Source organism: Durotheca rogersii (genome assembly GCF_024521655.1).
Source record: "Durotheca rogersii strain YMJ 92031201 chromosome Unknown GGS23scaffold_16, whole genome shotgun sequence".
NCBI classification, from domain to species: Eukaryota; Fungi; Ascomycota; class Sordariomycetes; order Xylariales; family Xylariaceae; genus Durotheca; species Durotheca rogersii.
In genome coordinates this window covers 480,986-502,425 of record NW_026251247.1, presented here as the reverse complement: position 1 = coordinate 502,425, position 21,440 = coordinate 480,986, and the positions used below count along the sequence as shown (strand labels likewise).

The 21,440-nt window shown below is 58.9% G+C and overlaps 7 protein-coding genes across 7 annotated transcripts; 2 read left to right on the top strand and 5 right to left on the bottom strand.

The window, feature by feature from the left end:
* The first annotated feature begins 2,165 nt into the window (after positions 1–2,165).
* Positions 2,166–5,539, top strand: GGS23DRAFT_132708 (uncharacterized protein). The gene has a single exon (XM_051511189.1). It carries the CDS (start codon positions 2,376–2,378, stop codon positions 5,430–5,432), a length of 3,057 nt encoding a protein of 1,018 aa, XP_051370521.1. The 5' UTR covers positions 2,166–2,375; the 3' UTR covers positions 5,433–5,539.
* Positions 5,540–6,690: 1,151 nt separating this feature from the next.
* Positions 6,691–8,256, bottom strand: GGS23DRAFT_611410 (uncharacterized protein; the record flags this gene model as incomplete). Its single annotated transcript, XM_051520406.1, has 3 exons — positions 7,278–8,256; positions 7,005–7,201; positions 6,691–6,853 (listed from the first exon to the last, which is right to left on the bottom strand). Exons 1-3 carry the CDS (start codon positions 7,707–7,709, stop codon positions 6,691–6,693), a joined length of 792 nt encoding a protein of 263 aa, XP_051370520.1. The 5' UTR covers positions 7,710–8,256.
* A 73-nt stretch (positions 8,257–8,329) lies between these two features.
* GGS23DRAFT_575002 (3-hydroxyanthranilic acid dioxygenase) lies at positions 8,330–9,878 on the bottom strand. Its single transcript, XM_051516773.1, has 3 exons — positions 9,285–9,878; positions 9,096–9,171; positions 8,330–9,006 (listed from the first exon to the last, which is right to left on the bottom strand). The coding sequence occupies exons 1-3, from the start codon at positions 9,314–9,316 to the stop codon at positions 8,572–8,574; spliced, it is 543 nt and encodes a 180-aa protein (XP_051370519.1). The 5' UTR covers positions 9,317–9,878; the 3' UTR covers positions 8,330–8,571.
* Positions 9,879–10,173: 295 nt separating this feature from the next.
* Positions 10,174–11,967, top strand: GGS23DRAFT_132605 (Ctr copper transporter family protein). The gene is made up of 5 exons (XM_051511188.1): positions 10,174–10,611; positions 10,782–10,968; positions 11,266–11,389; positions 11,518–11,703; positions 11,853–11,967. Exons 1-4 carry the CDS (start codon positions 10,522–10,524, stop codon positions 11,633–11,635), a joined length of 519 nt encoding a protein of 172 aa, XP_051370518.1. The 5' UTR covers positions 10,174–10,521; the 3' UTR covers positions 11,636–11,703; positions 11,853–11,967.
* A 183-nt stretch (positions 11,968–12,150) lies between these two features.
* On the bottom strand, positions 12,151–13,856 carry GGS23DRAFT_598209 (uncharacterized protein; the record flags this gene model as incomplete). Its single annotated transcript, XM_051518737.1, has 3 exons — positions 12,151–12,893; positions 13,261–13,426; positions 13,608–13,856. The coding sequence occupies 3 exons, from the start codon at positions 13,854–13,856 to the stop codon at positions 12,151–12,153; spliced, it is 1,158 nt and encodes a 385-aa protein (XP_051370517.1).
* A 383-nt stretch (positions 13,857–14,239) lies between these two features.
* GGS23DRAFT_611404 (uncharacterized protein) lies at positions 14,240–16,476 on the bottom strand. The gene has a single exon (XM_051520405.1). It carries the CDS (start codon positions 16,001–16,003, stop codon positions 14,564–14,566), a length of 1,440 nt encoding a protein of 479 aa, XP_051370516.1. The 5' UTR covers positions 16,004–16,476; the 3' UTR covers positions 14,240–14,563.
* GGS23DRAFT_132465 (Pkinase-domain-containing protein) lies at positions 16,476–19,562 on the bottom strand. Its single transcript, XM_051511187.1, has 5 exons — positions 19,238–19,562; positions 18,609–19,179; positions 17,950–18,542; positions 17,521–17,890; positions 16,476–17,433 (listed from the first exon to the last, which is right to left on the bottom strand). The coding sequence occupies exons 1-5, from the start codon at positions 19,274–19,276 to the stop codon at positions 16,949–16,951; spliced, it is 2,058 nt and encodes a 685-aa protein (XP_051370515.1). The 5' UTR covers positions 19,277–19,562; the 3' UTR covers positions 16,476–16,948.
* Positions 19,563–21,440: the final 1,878 nt, after the last annotated feature.

Genomic DNA, 21,440 nt, shown 5'->3' with positions numbered 1-21,440 from the left:
AGCTGGCGAGTGAAATTCATCTATGAGGGGACTCGAGCGTGTACGTGAATTTCTTGTCTACCTAGAGCAGAGCCGAGCACGCAACACGCGCTGGAATGCCGCGAGAAGAGACCAGAACCTCTGTCGTTGCGGTCCCCGTCCCCCGTAAGCTGGGGCGGTACGTTCCACGACATTGACGACGCCCGGGGCCGTGGCTGAAGAGCCGAGTATGCACAGGAGAGACGCAGATGGCGAGGTTCAGAAGCTTGGGAGTTAACGCCGTGGCTGCACCGTACGGGCATCGTAGGGTCGGGTAAAACCGCCCCATTACTACTCTCGCTACCTCCCTGCGTAATAGAGGTAGGTAGGCAATGCATAGAAGCCACGAGGCACATCGCCAGTATGTAGTTAGGAGGTCGAAAGAGGCATCCTGCTACACGGTGAGATGGTGGTGATCCGATACAATCTCATCTTGTCTCATAAAGGTTAGAGAGTGCGGAAAGGGTGGGGGGCGGGGAGGGAGAGGGGCGAGGACAGAAAGGGGTCGATACCGGATATCGGGGAAGACGCTAGATGTACCTACACCTACATACGACAAGCACAGATCCGCCAGGACTTGGCCTTCCAGAGTAGGCCAGATGCATATACCCCATAGGGCGGGAATTACCGAGAGGCATGCATGCTATGCTGCCTACCTACGTAGAACTTGTTAGATGGAGGTTAGGATCTCAGGAGGTGTTTACACACGTCTACTCATACTCAAACGGATAGCTAGGTACCTCAAGTAGTAGGTAGGTAGATACCTGCCTAGATATATTGAGAGGTAGCGGGCACGTAAGAGAGCACGATGCCTAATGTAACCTACTACCTTACGCAGTACCTACCTCCTATAGGTATTACTTCCCAAAATACCTATGCGGACAGAAACATTGCGTAGGCCCATCCTACCTAATGTATACCCACTCATATACGTGTCAAGACATGTCTACACATTTAGAGCAGTTCCTGGGCGGTCATGTAGGTAGATCTACGGTCAGGTTGCTTCCTCGCAACCGGCCTCAGGTTCTGCCTAACCTCCTACCGACTGAAAGGTTCCGTCCCACTTAATGCTGAATGCGTCTAGAAGCCACCGGATACCTTCATACATACGGGCAAAGGAAATACCTAGGTGCATCTACCGGGGAGGTAAGGGAGAAGAGGTAGGCACCTAAGCCGGAGAAGAGCGGAGATATGCAACTAAGCAGCTCAAATACACTTAAGCAAGCATTACCTAACTAGGCAAATAAATCGCCCAATGTATTAAGGAATTTTGCAGTGCACACCCACTTCCGCCACTTCTCACACCAACTTCAACTCTAGCCTCACCTCATCCTTCGGGACGCCGCACACCCAAACCACGCCCACACCCACACGGCTGCGATACGATCTCCTCGCCCGGCCGTCTCGACAGCTCACCATGTTTTCAGATCATCCGGGTAGCGCCTCCAGGGGCGGCAGGGAGTGGGCCGGTAGGGTTGCAGCCGCGCGCTGAGAATTCGTTGCCGCCCAACCATTGATGGTCATCTCTTGGCTAGCCGCGTTGGACCAATGGGCATCGCCCGACCTGGAGAGTCGGCGGCTACACCCTTCGTTCATCTGCCTCATGCTCCGATTCCACCATCCAGAGCCTCCAGTTGGGCCTCTCAATATCGGTAGCCGCGAGACCTATGCAGACCCCAGACCTGGCTTCCGCCTAATGTCGTGCAATGAAGTGGTTCCGCTGAAACAATCATCCACTCACACACGGCTACCCTCTCAAACAGGATCGGTGGTGGGTTTGTTTGTCGAGGTCAAGTATGCATCTTACGCAACCCGTATGGGTCGATATCGCGTCCTCGTTGTGTTGCCGTCGATGTGCAGCGCAGGCCGTCCCTTTGGAGACTGTTGCCGGGCCGTCGTATCGACTCATGTACTTAATACTAGCCCTATCCAGTGACCTCGATTCACAAAAAAAACACTTCTTGCCTTTCTTTCCCAACTGGTGCATTGTTCTCGAGCCTTTCCTTTGTTCTATAATTTTCGAGTCCTTTTCTTTCTATTGGGGTAGTACCTCTTTGACCCTCAGTCGAGTTCTCGATGGCTTTTTAAGACCTGAAAGCATTTCTACCTACCTACTCAAGGCATTGTCACTGCCATGTGAAAAAAATCACATACCTACACCCCTCTTCCACTGACTCCTTTCCCTTCTACCATTCAACTTGCCTTCTCGCCAACCAACCTTTGATCATTCTTATCACCTTCTATTCTCTTTCCCCTACAGCTAGACCTCAACGCTGGTATCGTGAGTTCGGCATGATTTTGGGACTCTTCTCTCCATCTTAACTTGACAACCTCATATTCTAAACACACAGTACAACATGGACATGAAAGATGCGACCAAGCCATCTATCGACATGCCCTCTGATCTACCTCCTCGAAAAGCGGGCCCTAAGGATGAGTGGGAGGACTGGGACGAGAACACAGGGACGAGGGTAGTGGCAGGAGATGAAGACGGGCTCCTGATTGATTTCTCCAACGACACAGTACAAAAATCCCGTAAATCTACAACTACGCCAGCTGGCAGAAGCAGCGCGGCACGAGATGCAGTCCAGAAGCCTCCCCTCCGGGTCAGATCCAGAGCTAGACAGAGGGCTCAGAACGCGAGGGCAGGCATCAAACTAGTAACTGATATGACCAAGTTTCGCCGGTCAGCGACAGCTGCGCATAAGCGGTCGGGCAGCCACAGCAATGTGAGGGCGAAATATGTCGATGCCGCAGCACTCCACGCATTAGAGGGCGAGCCCTCGTCAGCCTCGATAGGTAGCTTCTCATGGCTCAAGCAGAAGCCCGGGAACATGAACGCCGCTTCGAACCCAATCCTTAAACCTGCACGTCCTGCCTCTTCGGATCTGTCCCCGGACGCCCGACCAATCGTCATTGGCATCTCGGTTCCTTCCGACAACTTATCCGAACACCAAGTTAGTCCCTATACCGCAGTAATTGAGACACCAATCGGCTTCTACAGGTCCTCTCGAAATCCTTCTGCGGGGGGCGGGAACGCTACGATACCCGCACCGCTACGCTCGGTGTGGTCCCCGGATACGGAAGCAAGCGAGTCCCCGTACCGCAGCCCTAAAATCCGCTCCAGTGTCATATCTTTGCAGCCGAGTACGCCCGGCCTTGATGCCGATGCGCCCCCTGTGCCTGCGTTGCCGGCGGTCCTGAATTCCAAGCAGAAGCAGGCCGAGCGGATCGAGGATCTGGACGACGATGATATCGGAACGCCATGCACCCTCTTTGAGGAGGATGGCAGCCCCATGGCGACTCGTAAGTCAGCCAAACCAATTCCGGCAGCAGTACCGAGCCCTGCAAGCGCCAGCAGCCAGGCCCATGGCTGGTGGGACCATGTTACGACTCCATTCCTGCAACAATCTAGCCCCCTCGAACACCGAGGACAAGAGACAGAGGCCAATTCTCCGGAGCAATGGAACCCATTCAGGACGCAGGCACGAGAAGCAGAGCCTAGCGCCTCGTCGTCTCAACCGTCTCGTCGGGAATTGTGGGCAGGAGCCGACGAGAAGGGTGAATCCTCGAAGTCGGCGGGATTGACCATAGCTAGTGCATCAGCGGCTACCCATGGGCAACAACCCGTAGCCGAATTGGCCAGGTCCTCATCTGCGGCGACTTCGTCAACCGGTGTTGAGACACATTCCGAGAAGGCCAGAATCCTCGCCGAAGAGAACCAGACGCCAAGCGAGGAGCCGCCGCCGTATTCCCCTCCCAAATCGGGAAAAATCGCTAAATATACCGTAATATTACCACCCTCAGAATCGCTCGGCCCCCAGCCCGTCCCGTCCCCCGGCCCAGTAACTCCGGGTTTGCCAGGGACAATGACGGCTCGAGGCGCTATCAACATGTCGGATATACCTCTGACGCCGCCCGCAGATCGACCTACTCAACCCGCAGTGGCACTCCCCGACCGTGCGCCTGGTTCGTATAGGCCCGGCGATCACTTTTACGAAGCGCGAGGAGTCGATAACCGGGTCGAGAGGCAGCGGCGCCGCCACGAAAAGGAGGAGGTAGTCGCTAGGAAGGCCGGCGGCTTGTGGAGGGGTCGCGGCTGTATTCCCGAAGGTGGATGCTTCGGACGTAGTGGCCGGGAGGGCAGGAAGCGGAGACGTATCTGTCTGGCAATCATCGGCGGTATACTCGCCGCTATTATCCTCGCTGTTGTCCTCGCTGTCGTTCTTACGCGCCGAAGACCGGAAGACCCGATCCCCTCAATTTGGGTCAACCTGACAGACTTTCCGCCGATGCCCACCGGTGTCCTGACGGTCGTCGGACCGGACAACATCGAGGCGAGGTCCGGGTGCCTAGTGGCGACGGCGCAGACGGCTTGGTCATGCTCGCTGCCGAAGGAAAAACACGACTCGGTGGCGCCACGCGCGCCCAACCAGCCCACCTTCATCTTCCAGATTCAGTACGATAATAGCACGCGGGCATTGTGGAACATCCCAAACGATGACGGGACCAGTAATATAACGGATACGGGATTCACGCCCGACCCGGCGCCGCCCTTGATCACGGATATACGATTTATGGGTAACACAACGGACCACATCGAGGCGGACGACAAGGCGGGGGAGCCGACACCCTTCTTCATCAGCCTGCTGCCGACGGTCGACGAGACAGTCGGCCCAAACCACGCGCTCAACCGCCGTCAGGGCATTAACAACGCGATCCCCAACAGCGACGACAGTGACGACAACGGCGGCCCGCTGGCCACAAGCCTGTCGGACCGGCTACCACCACCGTCTGTTAACGGCGACGGCACGGGGGCGCCGGCGCGTATGTTTCCGCTGCCCCGGCAGCAGCCGGCGCGGTTGTTCGACCGCGGGCTGCCGACGGAGCACTACGGGTTCTACACGTACTTTGACAAGACGATCTACCTACGAAGCAGCGTGAACGCGACCGCGGAGGATGGCGATGGCGGAGCAGCGCTCACGGAGGCTCGAGAGGTCGTGACGTTCGCGGAGACGCGGTTCCTCGTGCAGATCTGGACGCGGATGGAGAACACGACGCAGCTCCTCGGCGGCAACGGCGGATCGCCCCTACCCGTGTTTCCCGAGAGCGAGGACAGCTTTACGACGGCGAAGACTCCAGGGACGATGCCGTACCCGATAACCGTGACCGAGGACATGCACGGCGGCGACCCAGCGAAGAAGATCAATTACCGGTTCGGTGTGACGTCGAGCGGAGAGATCAACCCCGACGACGCGAAGCTCGTGCTTGTCGATCTCAAGTTCGCGGGGACGCTCGTCAACGGCCGTAACAACGAGCCTGACCTGTCACTCGGCGGGATCGACGGCGGCACCGGCGGCTGCAACTGCGTCTGGGTTAACTTCAAGGGCTTCCAGAAGGTCTCCTCCACGTGATTCCCCCCCCTTTCGACCCAATGCTACGCCCGATTTCTGATTCTGTTCTTTCCGCCCCGGCGCGACAGGGGTGCTCTCCCCAGGGGGGAGCCGGAGAAAGCACCTTTTTCTATCGAATTTTTCTCATCAACCCGTACTCGGTTACGGGGGCTCTTCCCCCCCCCCCCCCCCCCCCCCAACATACATACACCTACCTGCGTGTGGATAGGCGGCATGCTGCCTCACGCGCTTACTCACATAACGACTTCTCTCCTCTTTCCGATATATATTTCATGGCGGCGTATAATACAGCATGTACATCCACCGCGGTGTTCCGATGGGGAAGACTGCGGCGTTACAGGAATGGAAGACAAAAACAAAATGACCGAGGGAACAAGAAGAAGTGAGAAGGGGAGAGGGTGGCCTCTCATATTAAGCGATGCCACTACCACCGCATCTCCGCACGGAGGCCCCCATTGATTAATTAGAGCCGGCGCGCTGCTTGCATTTTCGACCCCGGAAAGCGATAATACTTGTCCCTTTTTTGCTCTTTTTTGATTTTCCAGTTCATGTTATGGTTGGTTTGCCATATTTCCCCCCCTCTTTTGCCTGTATTTTAGCACCCGCGCGCTCGCGGGACAGAATGTTCGCGGAAAGAATAGAGAGACGACGACGACTGGATGTATATTATTACCACGGATCGGCGGACAGACGAAGGGATGAAGCCTGATGAGGAGGACAGCGTTTTTTTTTTTATGTAGTAGTACTTATCAGTACTAGACTTAATTACAAGCAGCCAGGAAGGCATGCCAGACGACGATAGCGGGATTAAAGACGGGGAGTGCAATGTTACATTATATACGTGCATACCATGGCATATTCGTTCGTAAGGATGGCTGGTCTCAGCCCGTGAAATCGTTCGTAATACGCGTTTGTCGGTGTTGAGAGATGACTACGTATGTATAAAGCCAGCTGGACAGGTCAGTTAGATAATAGATGTATGTATGCTCCTACACTGAGAAATCCACAACTTGCTTCTCCCCTATTTGGCCAGCGGGTGTGTCTGGCCGGCGCCGAGCGTAGTCTTATATCCAACCCCCTCCCACATCGATAAATCTCGCCCCACGGCTGTTCATTTCATTTCCTTCTTCCTTTTTATAAAAAACCCTTGTTGACTTTTTTTTTTGAATCTTATCCGCCGAGTCCCAACTCCTGGTCCCTCGAACTCCCCCTTCTTCCGCAAAGCATTCCTCCGTGGCCCGGCCGGGGGCCTCGGTCCTTAGCTTCGTAGCCGGGGGTACGAGATGGCCCAGAAGGCGAGGAGCGAGCAGCAGGCGTAGAGGAAGCGCCGGGCCACCGATATCCCCGGGAGGCTGTAGCCCCAGAAGTTGTAGCCGAAGCACAGGAGGCCGAAGCCCACGGTATTGATGACGTGGACGGCTCTGTCGCCAGCGGGGGGAGAGGTCGTTAGTTAGTTTGTTGCCTTCGGGTCACGCCACCTTCTCGTGTCGGCCTCTTTCTACGAAGGGGGGCCGACGAAAAGGGGGGAGGGGAGGGGGGGAGGTAGAGAGAGAGAGAGAGAGAGAGACTCACAGAGTAATCACGAGGACAGGGAATATAACGGTTGCTTTGCGGTCTTGGAGGGCGGCTCTCTGCGCGACGAAATATACCACCGGGGCCCAGGTGCCGACTAGGGCGAGCTGCGTGCAGAACACGAGAAAGGGGGCTGTCCCACCGTCGCGTCGCTGCAAGCCGTGGAAGAACGCGATAGGCGTTATTAAGAAGGAGACCTGTTCGAGAGAGAGGAAGGTCGGTTAGTTGTTATCTAGGAGTTTGGGGTGGGGGGAAGGAGAAGAGGCGGCTTACCACAATCGGTAGAAACACCATCACCTCGAAGGGGTACTCGAGGAGGCAGTAGCCTATGGCGAAGAAGACGGAGGGTTTGCCGGAGCGCCAGTACTCCGCGCTGCGCCGCAGGCGCCAGCACGGCACGCACATGACGCGCCACAGCTGGCCGGCGCGGTGCAGGTCCAGCACGAGCGTCCGCGACGCCGGCATCACCAGGCACTCGACGCAGCACCACGCGAGCGCCGCGTCGGCCTGGCCCTCGCGCGTAAACAGCCGCTCGACCTCGGCCTGCGAGAACAGGTTGCGGTACCGCCGGCACGTCTGCCGCAGCCGCACCACGTCCTCGACGCCCAGGTACAAGCTGATCGCGAGCTGCGTCTCGTCCGGCAGCCCCACCAGCGGCGATGCTTTCTTTATCTCGGCGCGCTTCTGCGCCGCGAATCCCGCCATTCCATCCGCCGGCAGCGGCTTAACGTTTCTGCTGATGTAGATCGATTCGAGCTCGTAGAGCCCGTCGGGACCGACCGTGGCTGCGGGTGTTATCACGCGCGTTAACTCGTTTGGTGCCTTGGTTTGGGTAGTTTCTCTAGTGCTGCGTTGTCGTGGTTGTACGGATTGGCGATCCTCTATACGGAGGCCCCTAGCGGTGGTTCGACTTTAGGCTCGGAGGGAACGCACTTGAGAGAAGCTAGAGAGGGGGCTAGAGTGAAATGTTATGAGACGTAGAGATAGGGTCACAGCCGGCGCTTTCGACAGATACGACGATGTGTATGACGATGATTACGATGAGGGAGCGTGGGCGACCGGGTGTGAAAAAAAAGGAATGATGCCACATAACTACGATCCGAAGGACGGCCGGAGGATGTCTGTCTGTGAAGAGATCACAGGGGAAGTTTAAGTGGCTGCCAGTTGATATGTGGACGGATACGTGTGCGTGTGCTTGAGTTTGAAGGGAAAACCTAAGTGACCTCAACGTCGACTCACTAGACTTTTCGCAGCTACGTCTACCCCCTTTATACTTTGAGGCCAATGACTCTCTACCTCCATAAATCTCCTAACAAGGCGAGGGAGGAGAGAGAAGTATATCTGAGCTAATTCTCCGCTACCCGAACTTACCAGCATGGAAAATTTATGACTAGTGGGAGAGTCTGATGACGAGAGTGCTCTGAGATTATCTTTGAGGGACTGGAAAGGGAGTCTGATCGCACGGTAAAAATACGCGTATTTATAACCGCACCGCATACTGAAACGGGAGATATGTAATCTACCTTGGGCTAAGCTGAGCGATCCGACAGCCAGATTTTCTGCTCCTTCACTCCCGGTTTGGATCTTTAATGGTCCCGGGCTTCGGTACCGAGTTCGCGATCTCGCCGCAGGCCTTGCACCTCCGGCTCTCTTCGCTCGCCATAAAGGTCTCGATGGCGGCCTTGATCTGGGTGCCGAGGTCGGTGCAGTGGAAGGCGGCCTCGTGGACGACCTCGCCGCACCCCTGGCAGTACCAACGCATGCGGTCGAGCAGGTCGGCGGGGCGCTTCTGCTCGAGCACGACGCCGACGGTGTCGGCGAAGCGGACGGGATTGTGCGGGGTGTTGCCGGGCAGGAGGAACATGTCGCCCTCCCGGATGATGATGTCCCTGAACTTGCCGTCGTCGACGACCTTGAGCAGCATGGCGCCCTTGTACTGGTAGAACCACTCCGGGGTCTGGTTGATGTGGTAGTCCGTCCGGGCGTTGGGGCCGCCGACGATCTGCTCGGCAGACGCGAAGGAGCTAGTTAGCCTTTATCTCTACCGTGTGAAAACGACGGTCGACGGGTCTAGGTAGACGCGATGCGCACCATGATGGTGAAGTCCTCATTGTAGACGCAGTAATTGTTGACGGGCGGTTTCAGGAGGTGAGAGTTCTCCTCGAGCCTTGGTAGGTCCGTCAGTCGCCGGCCAGTCAGAGCCAGATCTATACGCATCTCTCACCACTCTTCCCCTCCCGCACAGGCACACACCAATGGGTGGGTTTTCTGCTAGCTTACCACTTTGGGAGGTTTACCGGCGCCGAGAGCATGGTTGCGGTTGGTTGGGCTGGCCAGTGGGACGGGTTCTGCGTATCAAGTAAACGGATGACGAGGAACGCGACAAGAGATCAAGCGTGTAGGTGAAAAAAAATGAATATATGAATGTAGATGTCGCCGTCAGCTTCGGGAGGCGATGAAGCTACGTTTCTCTACGACGGGGAAGCGGGAGAGGAAGAGGAAGGGGATAAGTGTCTCGGTACTCTCTGACTGGGAGGATACAGTTTCGTCCTGGCCGCCGGCTCGGAGGCTCGAGGCTCGGTGAACAGATAGTCAGTCTGTCCCTCTCTTCTCGTCGCGAGTGGAATTGGCCGGGTTGGTTTGCTGAGGCCGACCTGGTGTACGTAGGAAATGGGGGTTGGTTAAGGATAGCTCGGCTGGGAGCGGAATAACGAAGTTGGAGAGAGCTAGGTAGAGGGAAGCAGATTACTAATGTAAAGGCCGGTATGAGGTAGACGAGTAGTAGGTACAATTCGACAGGCCGGCCTCTACGCTGCCGCCGAGATAAGACACATTGTATATGATGCCGCCGATTCTATCCTGACATCTGTCTGCGGAGGGGAGGGGTTCTTTGCCGTGTCTATCTACCTACATATGAGCAGAGATATGTACATACCGCGATAGCGCAGGTATGCGTGTATACATAGGTACCTACCTACCTGAGGTACCTGGGTACCTACCTGACCCATGTACTGCGTACCTCTATGCATATATGCATGCGTAGGTACCTATATGTATTGGTATGCAGGTACGTGTTCACCTTAGGTACCTACCCGCGTATCATCCCTGGTCCGCTACAAGCCGCCAACGCCGCGAGCTGAACCGGGGAGCTCCCTTTCCTCAGTCTCGCCGTCCCTGGTTCGCTATCCACTATACCTAAGAAACCACCCCATCTGACAACACCACCCGTCGCCTCCCTCTGCTGTTGAGCACATTTAAGCAAATATCCAAACACTCCCCTTCTATATAAGGAATCAGCTCTCTATCTTTGTCGCTATCTTTCTCTCCTCCGTGCTCGCATCACTCTCCGTCTTGTCTGTGTTCTTTTCCGCCCTCCCCATCGCGACGCGTCATCGGCTCACCTACTCCCGTCCCTATCGCCGTCCCCATACGAATCCCGCCGACGAACCCCGTGCCGCGTGTATCTAGCACTGTGGTGATCATCCCGAACCCGTACATAGACACATACGTAGCAACGATGGACCACTCGCATATGGACCATTCGCACATGGCTACCGCCGGTATGGACCATGGAAATATGGGCCGCGGCGACATGTGCAAGATGAGCGTCAGTATCCCACTCCCATCTCACCGCACCGCATCCTCCCGTCTCTTGTCCCTTGCGCGACGAACCGACATCCCCCTCCCGTTTATAGCGACGGGCCAAGTGGATGGAGACCCCGGAAGAGAACAAGGAGAGAAATCGAGCTGACCCTGGCGCTTTTCTCCGCCGGATAGATGCTGTTCACCTGGGACACCACCAACCTGTGCATCGTCTTCAGGCAGTGGCACATCCGCGGCCCGGTGTCGCTCGTCCTGAGCCTGCTAGCCGTCGTCGCCATCGGCGCCGGCTACGAGGCCCTGCGCGAGCTCATCCGCCGCTACGACGCCTCCGCCGCCGCGAGCCTCGACGCCGTCGCACCCAGTGAGTATCGCCGTCACCCGCCGAACCCGATCGACCCCCCCCCTTCGTCTCCATCCTCCCGCTCCATACGCCCCCGTAAGCCCTAGCCGCGCACGCAGTTTCGCAGTCGGGAATGTGTTGCGGAACCACAAGAAGGCACGGGCGTCGTAACACGATAAGCCACCCCCCTCCTTCCCTCCACCCCTTTCCCCTTTCCCCTTTCCCCTTTCCCTCAGCTATAATATCCCGAGCCAGCCAGCCAGCCAGCTGCCTTTTGGGAGGCCCTGGGCTAAGATTCGCCGCGACCGACGACCAAAGACGAGCCAAGTACTGAGAGCACGACGTTGCTGCCGGCAGGACGAAACGGCCCGGCCGACCGGCGCACCCGCGTCGTCAAGTCCGTCCTCTACGCCATCCAGAACTTCTACGCCTTCATGATCATGTGAGTCGAGGGAACCCATCTCCCCTCTTTTCGTACGGCGTTCTCCGTTCTTCCTTGCTAACTGCTCGCCCCCCCCCCCCCACCTCCCGGCCCGGAGGGGGGGAGGGGGGGAAACCACGCAAAAAAAGGCTGCTCTTTATGACCTACAACGGCTCCGTCATGCTCGCCGTCGCCGTCGGCGCCGGCCTCGGCTACTACTTCTTCGGCTCCCACACCAAGGCCGCCAAGGAGACCGCCTGCCACTGAAGCCGGCGCGGACGACGGAACGGGGCTGGAAGCGGGCGACCTGCCGATTTATCGTCTGCGGCACCACGATACTGCGCCACGAATGCGCGTGGGGGGAAATGTATTTCGAGATCAATACGCCCGCCTATCATCTTACGCGTCTAGATGCCTACTACTACTTAGCTGGAGACAGAGAGAGAGAGACGAGAGAGTACGAGCCTGGGAATTAGCATCGCACGAGCAGGCGTCGGCATGGCGTGACGGCATCGTGTTCCTAGTTAGATTCGAGTCGCGCAATGGAATCGCAAGTCGCAGACACACGCACAGCTTCCGCTCGGTTTGGGGCTTGGGCCCGCTAGCATTGGTCTGTCTATATGTGTAGTCTACGTGTGAAGAGAAGGGGACGAGGCAGACAAGAGTAGAGTGAGCGAGCGTGAGACGGGACTTCATCGTACCTCGCAACCCCCCCCCCCCCCCCGCCGTCTCGTCGTCCCTCTTCTTCTACTGCTTCTACTGCTTCCTCCGTCCGTCCCCCCTTACATCTTGACATCCTTGACCTCCTCCCGGAGCGCGTCGAGCCCGACGTCGCGCCGGCCCTCCTGCTTCTTCTCGGGCAGGGCCCCCGCCGCCTCGAGCCGCGCGATCATGGCCTCGTCGCCGTAGTGCGCGTTGTGCTCGAACTCGGGCTCCTCGGCGTAGGCCACGCGCGCCGCGTCGACCAGCATGCGGCCGGTCAGGCCCCAGACGAGGAACCGCTGCTGCTGCTGCTGCTGCTGCTCCGCGCCCTCGTCCTCGTCCTCCGCCGCTGGCGCCTGCCGCGGCCGCGTCACCTTCTGGTCGTCCACCGGCACGCGGAAGTTGTGCACGCGCCAGGGCTCGCCGTGCCACTGGACCCAGCGGCCGTCGTACCAGTCGCCCGGCGGCAGCGGCAGCGGCAGCGGCTCGGGCTCGGGCCCCGGCCCGCGGGGCTCGTCGCGCGCCCGCAGGAAGTTGCGGAACGGCGCGCTGAAGACCGCCGCGACCTCCTTCGCGTCGAGGCGCGGGATCATGGTCTCGTCGACGGGCGGGGCCGGCGCGGCGCCCGCGCCCGCGCCCGCGTCCGCGCCCGCGTCGTCCTCGTCCGAGCGCAGCAGCGCCACGCACGGCCGCACCGCGAGCTCCGTCTTCGCCAGGCTGCACGGCAGGCTGCACAGCGGCTCGATGCGGAACGGCCGCGGGAGCCGCGCGTCGTCGGCCGGCAGCCCGATCTCCTCCCACGCCTCGCGGCGGGCGATTTGGTCTGTTCGCGAAGAGGGGGGGCGTTAGCGGGTATTGCGGGGGTTTCTTTGCTCCTTTCCCACACACACATCTTCGCAGCAACCACCCCCTAACGCCTTACTGCGTCCGCCCCTTCTCTCTTCCCTTTCCTCTCGGCTGGGCACTTACAGGGAGTCTCTGACAGCGAATCCGCCTTTCCGCCTGGGAAAGCTGCGTGACCTAGTCCGCGGGCGCGGGGGGGAGCAAAGCATGTATTAGATCGAGTCCTTTTCATTTCGGGGAGTGGGAATTCTTTCTCTTTCGAGAAAAGGGGGGGGGGGGCGGGGGAGGAGAGTTGGGGGCTGGTTAGCTGGACTAGCAGGTAGCTAGCCAGGCCGCCGGGGCCGTACCGGAGAAGCTCCGCAGGCTGGCCGCCCGCATGGTGATGACGACGCGCAGGTCGCCGCGGCGGTCGGCGAAGAGCAGGATCAGAACGGCGGCGCGGCGGCTCACCGGCAGGCGGTCCCAGGTCGGGAAGGGCGGCGGCTTGTAGGCGCGCAGACGGGCGATGGCGGCCTTGGGGATCGCGTTAGCAGGCACGTTGGCAATGATTGTACCGAGCGTAGAGACATGTATAGATTTATCTCCCCTCTATGAGTTGGATACATAAGGAGCGGGTGGGGGCGGGATGGGACAGGGATGAGAAGAGATCGGTAAGGATCGCGCAATGACGTGCTCGGGTGGTAGCTATACTGACCGCCGAGACTGCGTTGAGCGGTGCCATCGTCGACGCATCCCAGTAATACGAGGCCGGGTCTGGGGGATCCTCGGTCGCTGCTTGTTTGTGCAGGTCGAGCGAGAGGGAGAGGTCGGCGGTGGGGGAAGAGCTGCGGATGCTCTGGGGGATCTCGGTTGCTACGAGCCCGGCCAGCGGGGCGGAACCGTGTGCGTTCTCGGTCGATGTCGTCGTCGGATCGTAGGAGAGGCCGTCGGCGGGGGTCGTCATGGTCGCCGTATCTCGGAGAGGGGAAGAATAGAAGAAAAGGGGGAAGAAGAGGCCAAGACGTGCAGGTGTAAGCCCGGTTGGGTTATCCGGGTTCGGACAACGAAGCTGAAGAGTCACGTACCTCGTTGTAACACCCCTACCGGGCCGGAGCCAAGGGCGAAGCAAGGGCGAAGTAAACGGACTTCGCTACCTCCGATTCGAAGTACCTAACCTATCTTTCTCGGGTACATCAGGTACCTACTTCCCCTAAGACCGTTAAACAGGTTAGGACCCCTAAGGTGGCTACAGGTATACACTTATCGGTGTTAGGGGCCAAGCCGGTACTCCGGCGTCTGCGGGGTACCCGAGAAATGCCCAGGCGTCTTGAAGAATTACTTGCCTTAGACAGTACCTACGGTACCTATATAGGTGTAGGTACTGAAGCTACCCGAGCTACCCCTAGATCAATGGGTTACTTAATGGAGGATAGGTTCGATTCCTAACAGCGCTACTTGGTAGTCTTCATTATTTAGCTCATCTCCCCTGCCCCCGAGCATGGTCCCATAGAAACGAACCTCCCCGAGCCTCCGGACGGAGAGACCCTCGCTGGCATCAAGCCAATCTGCACGAAACAAGCAGCTAGTAGGATTTCTATCCTCGGTCTCTGCGCCCGCTACATACTACAATAACACTCAGCAGCCTGCCCTAACCTGCCTGTATCTAGGTAACTACGACCCCGTCTTCGGCTTGGGCTTCGGGGGGCCGGGCTCGGCAGCGACGCGGATCTGGCGCTTGATCTCGGCGCGCTTGCGCTCGTGGGCGCCGGCAGCCGCGGTTCCCCCCACAATCCCCATCCCCATCCCCAATCCTCGGCCCAGCCCCAGCCCCAGCCCCGTCTTCGCCCTCGACAGCATGCTCTTGACCTTGGGGCCGGCGCCCGACGGTGCGGGGCTCGCGGCGCGGCCGAGGCCGGGGTCGGGCGGCGGGGACGTCGCGCGAGCGGGCGCGCGCAGCGGCGACGGCGTTGGGGCGCCGCCCACGCCCAGCACCCCGCTGTCGCCGCTCTCGACGCTGCTGCTGCTGCGCGCGCTGCTGCCCGGCCCCGCCCGCGGGAACGGCGTCTTGACGTACTGGTCCGCGAGCGGGCGCTCGCGCAGCTTGAGCGGGGGCGGCGCCGGCGCCGTGCGCCGCGCGCCGCTGCTCGCCCGCGGCCGCGCCGCGAACCCCGTCGCCGGCGTGCCGCCGCCCGTGCCTGCGCCCAGCCTGCCGCCCCCGAAGGACACCGTCTTCGGCGGCGGCGGCGGCGGCGGCCCGCCGTCTCTCTCGCCGCGCGCGCCGTTGATGGCTGCTGCTGGCTTCCGCGGCGCCGCGTCTGTCTCGGCCGGGATCTGCGCCGCCGCTGCGTCGCCGCGGGCGTGCGCCGGGTCGCTGTACCGCCGGCTGAGCCGCGGCGGAGGCGGCGGCGGGCTCTCCAGCGCGAAGTAGAACACGCCCGACGACGGCATCGCGGGGCTCGGCGTCGGTTCGGGGCCCTGTCGCGGCAGCGCTAGCATCGCGTCCGACACGTCGCCGGCCCAATCTTCGTCCCCGTCGTCGTCGTCGTCGAGCGGCGAGTCCAGCTCTGAAACCGCCGCCGTCTCGTCGTCGCCGCTCCCCTCCCGCTCGCTCCCCGGCGACACCGGCGACACCTCGAAGTATAACTCCTCCTGGCCCTCCCCCTGCCCCCGCCTGGCGCGGCGGGTGTATCCTTCCCTCGTCTCCTCCTCCCCTTCTCCCTCGCCCACGCTGGACGCCGGCAGCGAGATCGGGCTGACCACGTACTCCTCGACACGGTGGCGCTGGCGCGGCGCTACGCGGCGCGGGGCCGCGCCCTCCTCGGCCGCGCCTCTGCTGTCGTCGTCGTCGTTGCTGCCGCCCCGCGGGGACAGCCCGCCCGAAGGCGTAGGGGCGGGAGGCGGCGGTGGCGGCGGCAGGGGCAGGGCGCGGTGGACGTAGTCTGGCAGCGCCTCGGGGGGCGGGTACCGAGACGGCAGAGGCTGCCTCCGGGACATCTTCTTTTTCTTCGGCTTCTGCGCCTCTGGCGGCGGCGGCGGGGGGAGATTGCCGCCGCTGCCCTCGTCGGCTTGGGCCGTCGCTTCGTCAGGGGGGCCCTGGTAAGGCGAAGCCATCGTCTCTCCGAGTCGGCGTCTGCGCGCTGGCGGATGTGTCCGTACGGGTGTGAACGTATATAGGTATATGTGTATGTATATGTGTATATAGCGTACGCCCGCACCTAGACAGACGGCATCTGCAAAAGATCAGGATCCAGAGAAGCCAGCCACTAAGTAGGTCGCCCGACGTGTGCAGCACACACACTCGAGGGTTGTCCTCCCCTTGTCCTCCCGGCCCCGCCGTCATACAGTCCACGCCCGTCTTTGTCTCGCCTTGAGCGCCGGGACAAAGAGCCAACCGGGTGTGGGCGGGGTCGCTGCTCTTGGTTTTTGTTGGTTTCGGGATCGGGCGGACGGCGACAATAGCGACGTCTTTGTTTCGGCAAGCAGAGTGTGTGAACGTGGAAAGAGAGAGTAGAGCAACTGCTATACAAATCATAAAGACATAAAAGGGGGTAGGTAAGGCTTGTAAAGTGGCGTGGAAAACCGCCGGTTTTCAACCTCAACGAGCAGACCCGTAAATCCAAATACCGCATCTTCGTTTCCGGCCTTGACTCGGCCGACGCGGCGGTTTTCAATTTGTCGTATTGTAGAGCTCGTAAGGCGAGTTGCGGAGATATTATCGCGGGATATCCCGACGGCTATGTAATGTCAACTAAGGCGAAATCCCCTTGCCTTTTTTTTAATGTCAAGTCCGGATGAAACCCTCTCCTCGAGATTCCGATGCCGTATAACTCTGGAAATGGAAGAACCTCTTTTCGAGAGGCAAACAAAACGATACTCCCCCGCGGCTAAGCGTCCATGTATCTGAAAATCGACACGGAAAAAACTACCAAGATCCGCTAGCCCGCTATATACCATAACTCATGAGTGAAACGACGCCCATGACCCCCGAGCTGTCTTCGACGATAGCTGTTCCGTGTACCGCCTAGCACTACACCCCGTCGTCGCCGCCGTCCTCCTTCATTTGCCATTAGTCTTCCCCTTCCCCTTCCCCTTCCCCTTTACCTTGCCCGCGGCCGCGGCAGTTTCAGTTTTAGAGTAGACGCTCGTCGCATCGTCACCGAATAGCTCTTGGTCGCCCTTACCACCCATCTCCATGAATTCCTTCGTATCTCGTTGATCCGCAGGTCGGGGCTGCTCCGTCGTAGCTGAATTTCGGGTATCCGCACCCGGGTTTTTAGAAAACACTTTGACAGTGCCTTTTTTGGAGCTCGGACCCGGAGGGATTTTGTTAGTGACCTGTACCGAATTGATGGAGCTCAGTAACGTCCGCTCCCGAACCACGCCTCGCCGTTGCACCTCGAGACCGCCGATGCCGGCGACCAGTCCGTCGGTGCTGTCATTCGTGCCCAGCAACTTTTGGGTCAGCCACGGGTGAGTCAGACATTGATCGATCGTGTAGCGCTTCTCTGGTTCAACGACGAGCATATGATCGATCAGATCCACTGAGATAGATATCAGATTCAAGGGCCCCAAAAAGGGTGGTGAAGCTGGCGCGGGGTATATGAGTCGAGCGCTGACTGGTGACTTACAAGCTGGATCGCCCACGGAATCCCAGTAAGGCGAGGGATAGTCGAACCGTCCACTTTTAATCTGCTGCGAGAGGGTAAATGGGAATTCGCGGCTACAAAGTTCGTCCGAGAAGGGGGGGAATCCGCATAGGCAGATATATAACACTACGCCGAGTGACCAAATATCCACGGCTTTGGTGTACTTCCTATGCCTTCCTTCTGCTAGGATTTCGGGGGCGACGTAGCTGGGGGTCCCGCATAATGTGGTCGTGAAAGACTCCTCGCCGATGATCTTGGCGAGGCCGAAATCAGCAAGCTTGACGTGCAGTTCTTTGTCGACCAGCAGGATATTCTCGGGTTTGACGTCTCGATGGACGATATTCCGGTCGTGCTGTCGTCACCGTTAGCTAGTCGTGCTAGGGCGGGTGGGAAGGTAGTAGCCAGCCGTACTAGGTATTTGATGCCCTGGAACAGCTGGATGAAGAGCTTCCTCGCCTCATTCTCGGTCAGCTTCTGTTTCATGACGATGTAATTAAACAATTCGCCTTCCCGAGCCAGCTCCAGCACGAGGTACACGTCGTTCTTCTCGTTGAACGTATCCTTCAAACATAGGACGTTAGGGTGGCTGACACCCATCAGGACCGCGATCTCCTGCTCCAGACCAGACTTCTTGGACCTCTCGTCCATGCCGGGGGGATTGGTGAATTTCTTGACGGCGTACTGCTGACCGGTGGACTTTTCCACGCACAGATACACTTCGGCGAAATGGCCCTTGCCCAGACGGTCCAGCAGGGTGTATTGCTGGGCGAAGGCGCTGGACGCGCGACTTTGCGGGTACCGGAAGATGAATCTAGCCTTGTCCATCACCGCAATTTCGTCCTGTTCGCGCAGTTCGCGGCGCTGGTTCCGCCCGACGATGGCCTCGTTGACAAAAGTCCCGTTGCTTGACAGATCCTCGAGGATGGCGACGGTGTCGTCTCCGTTGTGCTCGGTGAATAGTAGGCAGTGCCGGTTGGAGACTACCGGATCGTCCACGATGATGTCTGTCGAAGATTAGCATCCGTTCCGACCATTGACGATGCCGGACCAACGAAGCACCTAGCACATACCGCATTCGGGGTGTCGTCCGATCAGGTAGCCCCCGGACGGCACACTCTTGGTCTTGGACCGCTCGAGGCTCTCTTCTCGCTCCAGCGCGGTGGCGCCGGCCTCCGGGTTGGCCAACACGCCAGAGACGTCATCGGCAATAGGGCACGTCGACCGCTTCTTCAGGACCACACAGCTCCCTCCGTACCTCGAATAAATGGGTAGGAGGTAGCCCCATACGCCTTCCTTCTCCTCATCCTGGACCTCGTTAGATAGGGCAGCGTTCGCGTCGACGAATTGGGAGGTCGGGAAAGCCTGGGTGTCCTCCGGAGGCGACGAGAAGACGTGGGCCTGGGAGAAGGTTTCGTCGGGGGTGCGATGGGTGACCTGACTCGGCCGCCCCTCGGGTGGCTCGGCTGTGGGTTCCTTGTAGAGCTCGCTGCTTTCGGCCTGGTGGGTAACGGGGGTGGGCAGCTTCTGCTCGTTTGTAGCCACGGGGGTCTTCTGTTGCGAAGCGCTCTCCGCCTTCTGGGACAGGCGGCCGGATCGGCGAGGTTTCTTGGAAAGGTCGGGGTCGTTACTGGGGTGAGATTCCTGTACAAAGCGAGGTCAACCAAGGACAGACGTCTCGAGGGTAGGTAGGAGGACGTACTCGGCCTCGCTTCAATTTGCTCTTCTCCCGTGGAGCCATGGTCGGTTGCCCCAGGCGAGCGTGTGCTCTCTCTCTCTCTCTCTCTCTCCCTTACTTGCTCTCTGCCTAGAGTGTGGCTGGAATACGGGGATAGCACAGAGTTATACCGTTGGCACGACAGCTACCCGAGAATCGAGGACGAAGCAGGGCAAGCTTCAAATCAGAAGGAGAAAAAGTGAGGAAATCGTAAGCCCACTTGGGGAAGAGTATGGCGAGAGAAAAAAAAAGAGTTGGTGGGTTCGGCGAAGGTCTAAAAAAAGGGTATGGGCAGAGATGATTATGTACCGGCCGCATTATTTCATGGGAACGGCCCCCAACGCCGATCTTCTCTGGAGTGCCTCGTAGAGACCCGGCCTTATCTACGTTGCAGGTACATGTTCACTATCTTGGTCATGTAGCCTCCGACCTGTGCAGGCGTGTGATATACATTGGCGTCTCTGGCGGCTGGATAGACGAACATGTACTCCCCAGCAGATTCGCGCCAAGTGCGACAAGACTCAGTCGGTACCTGGGTACCTGCTTCCTACCTGAGGGGGAGGAGGCCTGGTGAGGTATTCACGCTGTACACGCTCGACGCGCTGCGGACCCTACGGCACCCTGCGCCCAGTTCCGAACAGCGCGCCGCCAGAGCGGCGAGCAGGCCGGAGCGAGGAAGCGAGAAGACCCTCGCGACTTGGCCCGCTCCACCGCCCGTCCCTAGGCACATACGCTGCATAACGCGAGTACATCATGAGAACGCTTTCGAGGTATGCGCATCGGCACGTAGGACCATCGGCTCACGGCAACATACTTACCTACCGCTACTATGCTAAGCACGCCTCACTTCGGTGGATACGGGAGCATAACCTGGGCAAGGTCGCTTGAGACTCGAATCCCCATGCGCCGGGTAGGTACCCAAGGTAGGGGAGTCATTTGTCAGCCTCCCCCTTCGCGACGCGTCCATGCGCCCTCCCGCGCTCCGCGGCCCAGCGTCACGAGAAAGCACGCAAATGCTGAAGCTTCGAGAGCGTCGGGGCAGCTGATAGAGTGGTCACCTCGGAGTATTCCACGTTGTACGTGCCCGGTGAGTGTCGGAGGTAATATCACCTACCTACCTACCAGCCCGTCGCATTCCGCCCTACATCGAACTTGGCCGGGAGGGTGGATGCAACCATAACTAGCAGGGTGGGGAGAGGCCCCAGCTTCGAGGGTCCCGCCGTTTTTCCACTTCCCCCTCATCCTCTCGCTGCAGCTGCATACATATACATACATTGCCACCAACACCTATCCGCAAGCATCCTTTACACAGTACCTAGCACCTGTATGCCGCCAACGCCATGAATGCCCGTCCATACAAGCACATACATACGTGCTACGTAGGAAGGACAGACAGCGGCGGATACGAGCTTTCTAGCCCGAGAGTAGGTATAGGTAGGTAGGTAGGTGTCGCCGTTGTACGTGCCTATCCGACGGTTATCCAGATCCCCCGGATCTGCGTTGCTACGCCTAGCGAGGTTCCCCGATCCTAGATGCCCTATATAGATTTCCTATGCTGGTCTATCCCACCGTTACCTCCCTTGGCAGGGTACCTCGTACATATGTGCACATCCGGCATCGTAGCACAGCATCACCTTGCCTCTGACTCTGACTTCTTCCCTCCCTGCCTCCCTCCCTACCTATAGTGCCTGCGTACCCGTCGGTAGGGCTGCGGGTGCCTGGCTGGGGTGTCATGTATGGCTTTCTTGTCCCATCTCCTCTGTCAGTCTTGAAGCCTGTTGCCCAAGCACATCACAATCACGCAACGTACGCCCCCCGTCAGCATTTGGCCTACAGGGAGTCCACCTTAGGTGCCCCCCAAACACAGTCTAGGTAGGTAGGTATCTAGCCCGACGTTTTTCCATTGTATCGAGCCTCATCCTAATGTTCCTACTCCTCTACCGACCTGCTTAGGTACCCATCAACGAAATACAACCACCTATAACTATGTATGCGTACAGTACCAGCCGGGTAGATAAATATAAATATATAGGTAGGGAAATCCACCTCTAAATACACACCTATATGTCGGTATCAGCACCGTAGGGCGATGGGCGAACGCAGCCCTAGCCACTCTCCTCTCTTTGAGGCTGAGCACCCCTCGGCCCCGTCACGCGGAACTCTCCCTGTTTCGACCGGCTTCGATTTT